Genomic DNA, 12,160 nt, shown 5'->3' on the forward strand with positions numbered 1-12,160 from the left:
GTTACTATACTAGCAATGAGATATTGATTCTTCAAAATAAAGACCATAATATAACCAGTAAAAACAATTTTATTTTCATATGTTAACCAATAATTGTTATTTACTAATTTTAATAAATAAAAAATCTAAAAAAATAAAATTAACACCAATTTTTGTAGCATTACAAATGTCCTTGAAGAACTTATGATCCAACAAACCAAAATGATATAAAATATCTTTATCTTTAAGAAAACAAATATTTGTAACTCAAAATCATTCATAAAGAAAGGTATTAAGCAACATTGTTAATCATTTCCCATGCACATGTTAACAAAATCATCCTACCAACAACTTAATTAGCAAATGAAGTGTAGTTTTTGTTTATTCTGTCAAGCAAATCAGTTAAATAACTGACAACAAGTGCTTTACACGTGGTTTTGACGTTATTTGGGTAAATAGATTTTTTTAAATATTGGCTCATTCGACCAAGAGTATATGATCGAGTGAGCTCTTTTATTTTCGCGGGTAAGATATTTGTTACCATCAAGCATCAACTCTTTTGGAAGTGACCGAATTGACAATGGTTGCAAACTCCGGTCCCTACACCAAATAAACTATTAAAATCACAAATCCATATACTATGCAGAAAGAATTCTCAAGATGGTACCTTTAGTGAAGCACCTCCTACAAGAAATCCATCAATATCTTCTTCTTTTGCCAACTCACCACAGTTGCTCCCATTTACAGACCCTGCAAATAGTTCAAATCTCAGCTAGTTGTGAGGCACTCAAAAACAAAAGAAAGATCCCACAATCACAAATCAATTCGATGATCCAAGGATTCAGAAGTAATCTGATATAAAAAACTAAATCTGTATACCAAATAAAGAAAATATATAGTATAGTTTGGATTGTTGTGTAAAAAAACTAGTATACCGAATGAATCAACAAAATCGGAAAAAAAAAAAGACATGTTGAAAGTGGGATTTGAACCCACGCCCTTTCGGACCAGAACCTTAATCTGGCGCCTTAGACCAACTCGGCCATCTCAACTTTGATTGTTGTGAGGCATTCAGAAACAAAAGAAGAAAGATCCCACAATCACAAATTAATTTGGATAATTCAATGATCTAGATATAACATATAAAAAATGAAAAATAAAGAAAATATATAGTATAGTTTGGAATGTGATGTAAAAAATAACTTGTATTCTGAATGAATCGACAAAATCGGAAAAAAAAAAGACATGTTGAGAGTGGGATTTGAACCCACGCCCTTTCGGACCAGAACCTTAATCTGGCGCCTTAGACCAACTCGGCCATCTCAACTTTGATTATAAACGGGCACATAAACATATTGATAGATCGAAGTCATTTATTAACTTTCATTTAATATCAATTCATTATCTAGAATTTAGCTCAAATTACGCTAAAAAAACTGACTTAATTCCATAAGCTAGGAATGATTTTATTGGCTAATCTAGTAAGATCATTTAAAGACAATTTTAACCCTATAGTTTAATCAATTTATGTCGTTATATAAAAGAGTAATAGTTATTTTATCAAAAATATCCTTAATTGGAATTAACTAAAAAATAAATTTTAAAAATAGTCATAAAATACCTCCATATATAATTCGTGTTTTAGAAGCAACTTCAGCAGAAACATTATTTTTTAGCCAATCGCGAACAGCAGCATGAACCTCCTGAGCTTGTTGAGGTGTTGCAACTTTACCGGTTCCAATTGCCCACACGGGTTCATAGGCAACAACTACATTATCCCAGCTGGGCACAGCATCTGAAGGCATGGTTAATTAACAACTCAACAGTTTAAATCCATGAAAAATTATCCAAGTAAATGAAATAAAAGTATGGAAACCTGCAAAAGCTTTCAGATGCTGAAAACAGACGTCAAAAGTTTTTCCTTCCTCCCTTTCCTTTAACAGTTCTCCTATGCAGGCTATGACTCCAACATTTTGGCTCAAGGCATAAGCAGCCTTCTTTCCTATGAACTGAAAGGGACAAAGGAAAATAAATCTTCTACATGGAAATTGGTTCTCAATACAAGATATATAACCAAGTTTTGATTTTTGTTTTAGTTCGAGCTGTTTTGGTATGATCCCTAAAAATCTATTTTTGTTATGTTTGACAAAAATCACAATAGGTAGAAAATAATATTAATCATGATGAAGAAAACAAAAATTTCTATACCAAATCAAAACAAAAACCACATTATAATCTAAATCATGGTCCATAAATATTTTTATACCAAACCGAAAAAAATACCTTCAATTTGAATGTTGATTGTGACAAAATAAAAGTTTCCAAATATGCTCAATATCCTAAACATCTGCAAGTAAATTTTACGCTTTCTATTATCATAAGACTGATACGATTTACCTCGTTATTTTCTCCAATTACATGTCGCCGCTCAGAATGACCAAGGATGACCCACTTACAACCAATATCAATTAATTGTTCCACACTGTAAAGATAAGAGCATAGAATTGAAAAATGTGTCAGAATGGGTGAAAAGATGTCTCACATTCTATATCAGGGAACATATGCAACTACCAAGCAATGTCAAAACCAATGGAGTTAGAACTAGGTGCCTTATGGATTGAGAATGATAAAATAATTGGTTATAAACCAAATGTTCTCTAGGCATTATCTCAGTTCCACCAGCAATGCATGGCAGACAAGTAAAAATACACTTATTGGACCATTTTTTTCAAACAGTTGCTATAAACAAGCATTCCGTGACAAAATAATCAAGTCAAGTAACGGAAATATCAACATAACTCAATGAAACTTCATCAAGAAGAAGCAGTCTGGCCTGATTTCTCCTGTGAAAGCTCCACCCTTGCTGATCCAAGAATTTTGAGCTGCAATCTCAATGCGGTCTGTTAATGAGCTTTTCACCTGATCTAAGTAAACAAAGGGAGGCCCAACAACCACATCTGAAGCACAAACGGAGATTGAGGTTATACATTATCCCAGAAATACACTTAAGACTAAAATGCTTACACTAAATGGTTGTGAACATGAATGCATGGTGTGAAAAATGAACAAACAACTTTAGACTAAAATGATATCATCTCTCTTAATCTAAAGAAATTCAATGTATATTACCAGTAGCTGCAATTTTAACAATACAGTTCAGGAACACAAATAAGCATTTGTAACAACCCGTAGGAGAAGCTCATCTTAAAAGCTAGTTGTTAAGGTTGGAGAGCACAAAGGTTGTTAAACCCTACATTAGAACCCACAATTTCAATGGGCTTGAAGTCTCATTGCCTAACAAATTGGATAATAACAACATACTTTAGTTGTATCATTAGAAGCCAAATTCCTGATTTTATAATATCATCTCTCTTGAAGCCTTGTTTGATGAAGGGTTATTTAGCTTTACTTATCCCATCATCATTCACCGATTAAATCGTGCAAATTATCAACTAAAATATTAAAACGTCCTTACTATATATGTTTATATAATATTTAAAAGTATTAAATACAAATGATATTTTGTAATTAATCCATATTTTCATCAAACAAGGTATTTTCACAAAATCAGATTATTTCAACCCAAAAAAAATTAAAGAAGATCTAAGTTCAACCAATTACATTAGAACAAGAACACTAAGCACCCCTTGATACTGCAAATATGACTTGAAGTTCACATGATGGAATACCAAAACAACTGCTTGTCGCATTGATTGCACAGTGTGGTATGGAGATACAAATAACGAGATAAGCCTAGTGGCAGATTTTAGAGCAATTACGCAAGACAAGGTTATACACAAAAGGCGGTATAACTCACCAACATCCGCCTCCAAAGTTGCAGTATTGAGGTCAGAGACAAGCTTGGAAATTGACTCCTTGGTTCCATTCTAAGCAAACAAGAGACATGAGGAGGTTATGACACAATATATGTATATAACATGTTTTTAGTATATTTTAAGGGCTGCAGAAAATCAATATTTGTAGAAAGTAAAGTATATTAGTTTTTCTTAAGAAGTTATTAACAAACAAAAAATGTCTCTTCTAACACATAAAACATTTTTTAAATTATGAAGTATATACTAGGGTAACAGGGAATGAAGCATGTTGACAGTTATTGGTCAATTGAGCATCTTCTTAGTCTATGAAAGTATACTGATTAAAAATGCACATGAAATAAGTGGCCAATATGGGTAACTACAAGGTCTATTTCTGGGTTAATTTGATGTTTCCATCCTGACATTAAAGAAGAGCTCAATTGCAGTACTATTTTTTGGACAATGTATCAGTTATAAATTTTTATTCATGCATATATTTGCACTATTGAAATAGACAAGAACCAGCACATTGATCTTCATCGTACAACACATTGAGACACCTTTACATCCAGCAGAAGACAAACAAATGAATTCCTAACTCTTTTTTAATTCGCTAACATGGGGTGGCTGAAATTTTTATACGTGTAGAAAGTATTCAGAAACTTACACACTTCCAGTTTCCACCAACAAAAAACTGCAAACAAAAACAGAATCACATGAGCGAAATTGTAACGGTAGAACATAATAATATAAACACAAAGTTCTAAGAGCAACGTGGAAGGACAGAATATCATATTAGATGGTGTGAACAACTAAAGGTTGCCTGCTTTAGTAAAAGATAAAACGATAATGCATATTCCCGATTTTCAATAGGAAACAAAAAATAAAAGAAATATATGTAATGTCAGGACAAAGAAAAGAACAATAATCAGCATCTCGTTGCATAAAGAGAACACTCCCTCGAATTTCATGGCCGTATAAAGCTCTTATTCCTTTATTCTAAAACATTTAAATAATGTACTTCTAAAGATTAGTAAATTCCATTGATACATAATCATCAGCATCTTACCAAGAAAGACATTGGTAAACAAATCGATTATGCACCTTCTATGCAATTACAAGTGTCTTAAATCTTACTACAACCACTACAAAAAAAGGAAATATATGGATGTAGAAGAAGTACCTTTCCGGAACCGGCCAATGCTTATGCAATACAAATCGATGCAATTACAAGTGTTTCTTACACTACAACCACTACAAAAAAGGAAATGAAACATAAAGAATAAATACCTTTCCTGAACCGGACATAGTGATGACGCCTCTGCAACTTTTCGTCTTCTTCGATGAGAGACGAAGCTGAGAATCGATGCGATGGAAGAGTGACTGGTCGAGGTTTGAGGAGGATTGACGGAGACCGGAGAAGTGCAGGGAAGAAGAAATGGTAGAATTAGGAGCTGTAGAGAGTTGAGAAAGTAGAGAAGTTGAAGCTACCGCCATGGCTGCCGGCTCTGGTGCAATAACTGTAGAAATCTAAAAGCGGTTGTTTCTCTCTTTGTAAGGAAGTAGAGGTTTTGCTATATATGTGGCGGTGTGTTCCAGTTGCTATCGGATATTATTACACCAGATTTGGCGCGTAGATTCACGTGACATTAAATTAATTCATTCATTTGAAAATGACAAAATTAAACCTTATTGTTTTATTACATTACAACATTTTACCTTCAAACTCTTAAGATCCCACAATCAATTCTTATTTGTTTTTCAAACAAAATAATATATATATATATATATATATATAAATCAGGGTTATTTGAGTCTAATGAAACAAAATAATACAAATAGAGTTCACGCCGAAATAAACGAAACAAAATATTCACCAAACATCTCACCAAAAAATATCTCTATTAATACTAATAATTTCGGTCATCATCATATTTTCAATGTATGAGATCTTGTAACACTTACTAATTAGGTCATTTCAATTAAAATTACACAGAAGAAATTCATTATATTCATTATAGATACAAATATAATTAGATCCGCTCTTCGTAGACAAATTTATGATTTGCGATCCCAGTTAAGATCGGTTCAAGATGATCTTTTTCTATCAGGTTGCACAAAATGTACTTTCTAAACCATTGTCCTGAATCCGAAAGAGAGTACTTTGGTTTTTTGAATAACTAAAGAGTGTAGCATGTCTAATTCTAACTGGGGTTCGCGGTGGTGGACTGGATCGGAAAAATGAAGAATTCTAGTTGTAATATATCTAATGAAATCGTCTCTATAATTGAGATCTTATTCAAAGAGAAAGATCAAATATTGTTGTATAGTTAACACAGCAGTCAAACGCGATCACTAAACGTCTTGTAATTTTGTTCAAGTCAAATGATCTACCAATAAATTATCGGAATAAGGACTCATCGACTCAAATCAACCAAATATTTTGTCATAATTCGAATTTCTTATCGACACGACCTATTGTCTTAATTCTTTCGTTTCGATGTCTTCTATTTAATTATTTAATATATGGGTGCAAATAGTTAGATGAGGTCAATATCTCATAAAAAAAAATTATTTTCAATTTTCAACTTATTATAATTTATAAATTTCATAATTGTTGGTTGAGGATTTAAATAAATATTTGACTTAGACTGTTATATTTTGATTTGAGCTATTATAACTTCTTAATCTTAATAAAAATTAAAATTGTGATTATTATTAAACTCAAATCTGATCACTGGTACATGTATATATCTTAGTATCAAATGTTGTCAAGTGTGTTTAATATAAATTTAAAAATTATAAATAAGTATTAACTTTTATAAAAGTGTTTAAAAGTGGGGGTAGAATTGGATTTTTATTCAATTACTTCACGGATAAAAACAGAAAAATATAATAAATGTTAATTGTCACGCACTTCATCTCATTTTTAACCTTTTATGGTTAAGGAGTTTCCATCACTTACCAAGAGACATATAAACTAACTAGATTTGAAAGAAAAAAAAAGTCTCTTTTTGAAAAATATATTTTTAGTGTTTTTCATAACCCTATTTATTAATTTTGATATATATAACTTTTTTCTTTGACCATACGAAACAAAAAAATATATATGTATATTTTTTTTTAGTTTATGAAACTAGTTGTAGTTGTAGTGATGATGAAATCTCAACTCAATTTAAATCATTTTTAATAGAAATTGAATCAACATCTTTTATCTCTTGTATACATTTTTCATTATTTAAATTAGTTTATATATTTGAGTTTAGATAAAGCCTCAAATAAATAAATAAAAGACAAATACATTTTATTTCAAAGTGATCTACTTTAAGTAAAAGTTATCTTAATGTCTTCTTTAATTTACTTTTTTTATTAATTTTCTTACTACCTTCATAATTATCTAATACAATTATTTTTATATATAAATTTTGACTTGTCAGCATTTATATTATACATGTTATAAATAGTATATTTATTTAAATTAAAAACTATTTTAACTAAGTTATATATATATATATATATATATATATATATATATATATATATATATATATAACAAATTAAATACGTATTTTAATATATAAAAATAATAAAATGAATAGTATATTGATATATAGTTATATACATATCAATGACATTATAAAATGAAATAAATTTTATATTTTTTTACATTTTAATGTTTCAGATAAATGTACGAAAAATTTAATATTAAACTGGGTTAGAAATGCCTAAAACTGATTTAAACGAATATTATATTATTTAAATCAATACTCCAATATGATATTTAAAACAAAAATATTAAATAAATTAAAAATATAAAATTAGTTCAATATCCAACCAACAATCCAATTATTATCTTTTTCATAAATTAAATTGAAAAAAATGGTCACCTCCATACTATTCATTGCGGTGTCACTTTCCAATTGAGATTATCATCCTACCTGTACATCATTTGTTTATTATTTTGAGAAGAAAATCGATACCATTTTATTAATAATTAAAAAAATCAACTTAAAATGATAACAATATATAATTTTATCATCCCACAACAAAAAAATTAAACTATAACTAAAACAAAAATTTGAAGAACAATTTGAAACAATACACTAAACAACATATACAAAATTATATTTTCTCACATGATCATTTTTCTTCTTGACTTAATCACTATCAATACTTCTTGCAAAATTATTAATTCTGAAAAGTAATTGGAATACTTCTCCATGGACTAGTAAGGGTAAATTCACTAAGATTGACATCTCTTAAAAAAATCATCTTTATTTCATTTAACTTTTGAAAAGCTTTACAATTCCATTTTTTCTAAATTTCACAGACCATGCCTTATTAAATATACTCTTAGTAAATCTCACTTCATGTTTGTAATAAATGAGAGTTATTTCTCAACTTCTTAAATGCATAGATTGTTGTCATTGATTTGAAGATCCAAACAATCGTTCTCATATATTATTTTTCCTTGCGTTTCAACGGATATCATTTCACTGTCTCTTAAAAAAAAATAACTCTTGCATATTTATATTTGTATCACAAACTTCGACCATTGAATGTCTTTAGAATGAAGATAGTTTTCAAACCACAAATCATACCAAAACCAAGTTCCTTCTTCCACATTACCAATTGTAAACTCAAGCAAGCCTGCTAATGTTGAGAATTTTCTTGAATAACCATATTATATCTTACTAATAAGTAGTGTCGGCATCCATTAAAAAAACTTGGGATTAAGTACTTTTATTAAAATAAAACGAGTAAATAAATGAAAGTTTTACTTAACTTTTTATGAATAGTGAAGCAAATAAATGAATTAAATTAATAAAGATTAAGAAACTAGGTATCATATCATATTTCTATCCTAATTTTTTTGGGTGGGCCGAACCCTAACATAGATTCGCTCATGTCAGCGCCCATTAGGCTGCAAATGAGTCAAGCTACTCGTGAGCCACTCGTGAACTGCTCGGTCAAAGTTCGGCTTGAGCTTGACTTTGACCGAGCTCGAGTCGAGCTCGAGCCGGCTCGTTTAAAATTCGAGTCGAGCTCGAGCTCATATAATGCTTACTCGATTGCTTGTCGAGCTTTTTCGAGTCTAAGTATATAATATATAATTCTTTTATTTAATATTAAAACTCAAATAATATATTTTTTCCATCTCTTTCTCTTTAAAGCCCATATGAAGACCACAATCCATAAATAAAACCATAATTTCTAACATATCTATTATCTACAACTCTTTATCTAACCTAATCTTCTTATCTAATCGTCTCTTTTTTTCATTCTCATCTAACCTAATCTTCTTCATCTAATGGTCTCTTCTTTCATTCTTCTTTCTAATCTTCTTCATCTAATCGCCCCTTCCATCTTCACCATTTCTTTCTCTCACTCCTCACCATCTTCACCATTTCTTTCTTTCACTCTTCACCATCTTCACCATTTCTTTTTCTCACTCTTCACAATCTTCACCATTTCTTTCTCTCACTCTTCACCGTTCTTTCACTCTTAATTTTTTCTTCATCCATTTTCACCATTTTTGTAGCTCTTAATCTCTTATTCTTCAGTCTTCACATATTTTTCACTCTTCATCTATTCATTTTCTCATTCAAAAAAGGGAAGAGACTTAGGTAATTAAATTTATTTTCACTTTTATGATAACTATTGTTTTTGTTTTTTATTTAACTTTGATTTTTTTTTTTACCTTAAGGAAATCTAGCAACAAAGAAAGGAAAAAACTATTTTATTGGTGACTTTAAGGTAAGTCTTGTTCATCTTTTTTTTTCATGTATTAATAGAAATTTATGCATGTATATTAGGATAAACTTAGACTTAGATTATTCTATACATAAGTTGGATGAATATATAGAATAACACTCTTTTTTTTATAAAAAAAGACTGGTTATAAAAAAAAGACGAAAATAAAAAAATTAATAAATTATATATAATAAAAGTATATTGTATATAATATTGAAAGAGATAAAAAAAAATATTAATATATTATATATAATAAAAATAATATTAAGATATAATAATTAGTTTAATATAAAAAGAAATAAAAATGATTAATATTTTATTTATAATAAAAGTATATTATAGTTTATATTTTATATTGAAAAGAGATAAAAAAAAAAGGTTAATATATTATATATAATAAAAATAAATATTATGGATATAATAATTAGTATATTATAATATATAATTATTTACGGATAAAAATAGTTAATATATATTTATGCTTATATATCCTTTTATCACTTATTTAATTAATTTTTCATTTTTTCAGAAAGAGAACACATATTAAGAAATTTTGTTTTCGGTATCTACCTCTTAAAGTAAGTTAAATTTTAGTTATTTGTTTGAACATTTATATTTTATATTAATTATTTTTAAGATTAAACCTTTCATATTATTGAATGCATGTAGTTGTATGTGTGCTATGATTGAAGAACACGAGTTAAAAAGATTAATATATTGAATGTTCAAACAAATTAATAATTTTGTACTTTAATTTTTTAGTTTTATGTTTTAGAATTTTGATTATAATGGTGATTTAATGTTTTGAATTATTATATTTTATAATTTTCAATAGTTATGATTGTTTCATATTTTAATTTTGAAATATCATGTTTTAAATTACTAATATGTATGAAAGTTTGATATTTTAATTTTATAAATAAATTTGGTTCGAGCTCGAATCGAGTTCGAGAGCTTGAAAATTAAATTTTTGTTCAAGTTTTCGAGTCGAGCTGAGCTTGTATGTAATATAGTCGAGTCGAACTCGAGCTCAAATTTATAAACTCGTTCGAGCTCGAGTTCGAGTCGAGCTAATAAATACTTAATCGAGTCGAGCTCGAACTTCAGCAAGCTTGAGCTCGACTCGACTCATTTGCAGCCCTAGCGCCCATAAACTTGGATTGCCTTGTAGCATCTCCAACAAAACTCGGAAACCCATTCCCATAATCCCTTTTCCGCTCCAATCCTATTACATGCTCAAACTCAAAATAGGAATAACATCATTTTCTCTCTCCAAACCACGTATATTTGCGTTGTTATTGTTCCTCAAACCCAAATTTAACCTAAAAATAAAAAGGCCTTCAACTTTACAGGTATTTTTATTTAGATATTTATTTTTTTATATAATTTATTTTAAAGTGTTCATTTATCTTTTCAACTTTTAATTTAACTGAATTTTATATTTAGTTTTGTATGAATTTATTTATATATTTAATATTAATATTTTTCATATATTTTTATTAATATTTTTTACCTATCATAAATTTGTAATAATAAATAATATTGATAAAAAAAACTAAAAAAATACAATAATTGCATTTCTTAAAAAATACTTAAATTATCAATATTGTGTTTATTTAATAATGTTTAGTTTATTTTTTATGTGTATAAATTATTGATCTTTAATTAATTTTATCATAATTTTTTTTAATTGGTGTGAGTTTGAAAAAAATTAAGGTTTAATTTGTAAAAATTGATAAATACATAGGTAATTATTGAAAAAGTTAAAAAAATGGTGTAAAATAAAATATTCTTTTAGTTTTTGGGTTAAAGATGTTATTATTTGATTTGATGTCACATTTATTATATTTTGGGTTTGAGGAGGGATATATTGATTAGAGATGGTCTTAGAGATTTATTTATTTATTTAAGTTATTGACATACTTAGCCCATTGATTAGTCCATTGACTTGTTGGGCTTAATTTTGGGCCTACTATTATAATGTAGGCATCTATTCATATCCATGTCCATAAGCATAATTTTTTTAAAACAATTAGAGATAAATCCTTAAAACAACTCGAGATAAATCTTACTTATTGTAAAAAATCCATAGGTGTTTCAAGATGAGCACACAACTTCATTTAATGCAATTGTTCAATTTGAAATCACCTTTCCTTTATACATGTTCCCACTTCACTCTTGTTTTCCTCATTGGCATGTAGTCCCCAAATGAAGTCATCATGAACTTATAAAATTCCTTATTGATCCTGCCATTCTTGATTATTGAATAATGAAAAAGGTATAGTTATAGTCTCAAAACCTTGAAAAGAAAATTGCATTGACGAATCTAAGTCTCAGTCTTTTTAGAGTTTCATATAAAAACTTATAATACATAGTGATTTTGATACCTTAATTGAAGGGAGTTATATTGATCAAAACTATCATAGTTTTTCCATTTATGCTTTATACTAATAATAATAAAGGCAATATTTAAGAATTGATATCCAGGTTTATATAAAATAAATAAATTAATTTAAGGTATGATGAAAAACTAACTAATAGTTTGAGGGCTTATATAAACTTTTACTTTCTCTCTCTTCAAGTATAGGTGGACTTGGACAAACGCGACGTGT

At 28.4% G+C, this 12,160-nt stretch overlaps 1 protein-coding gene and 2 non-coding genes across 3 annotated transcripts; all 3 read right to left on the reverse strand.

Annotated features, from left to right (window-relative positions):
• Positions 1-306: 306 nt before the first annotated feature.
• On the reverse strand, positions 307-5,371 carry LOC124933444 (triosephosphate isomerase, chloroplastic). Its single transcript, XM_047473846.1, has 9 exons — positions 5,085-5,371; positions 4,462-4,488; positions 3,797-3,866; positions 2,813-2,936; positions 2,377-2,461; positions 1,856-1,988; positions 1,601-1,774; positions 647-729; positions 307-579 (listed from the first exon to the last, which is right to left on the reverse strand). Exons 1-9 carry the CDS (start codon positions 5,289-5,291, stop codon positions 523-525), a joined length of 960 nt encoding a protein of 319 aa, XP_047329802.1. The 5' UTR covers positions 5,292-5,371; the 3' UTR covers positions 307-522.
• Positions 951-1,031, reverse strand: TRNAL-AAG. The gene has a single exon. It is a non-coding gene; the product is annotated as a tRNA-Leu (tRNA).
• On the reverse strand, positions 1,226-1,306 carry TRNAL-AAG. The gene has a single exon. It is a non-coding gene; the product is annotated as a tRNA-Leu (tRNA).
• Positions 5,372-12,160: the final 6,789 nt, after the last annotated feature.

This window comes from Impatiens glandulifera, chromosome 4 (assembly GCF_907164915.1).
Source record: "Impatiens glandulifera chromosome 4, dImpGla2.1, whole genome shotgun sequence".
Taxonomy (NCBI): domain Eukaryota; kingdom Viridiplantae; phylum Streptophyta; class Magnoliopsida; order Ericales; family Balsaminaceae; genus Impatiens; species Impatiens glandulifera.

Excerpts from the sequence above, each read along its gene's own strand:
- LOC124933444 (XM_047473846.1), bottom strand. The coding sequence starts at position 5,291 with ATGGCGGTAGCTTCAACTTCTCTACTTTCTCAACTCTCTACAGCTCCT. Across the intron at positions 2,462-2,812 it reads GCTTTCACAGGAGAAATCAG|TGTGGAACAATTAATTGATA; the intron begins GCCAGACTGCTT and ends TTATCTTTACAG. Across the intron at positions 580-646 it reads TAGGAGGTGCTTCACTAAAG|GGACCGGAGTTTGCAACCAT; the intron begins GTACCATCTTGA and ends TATTTGGTGTAG.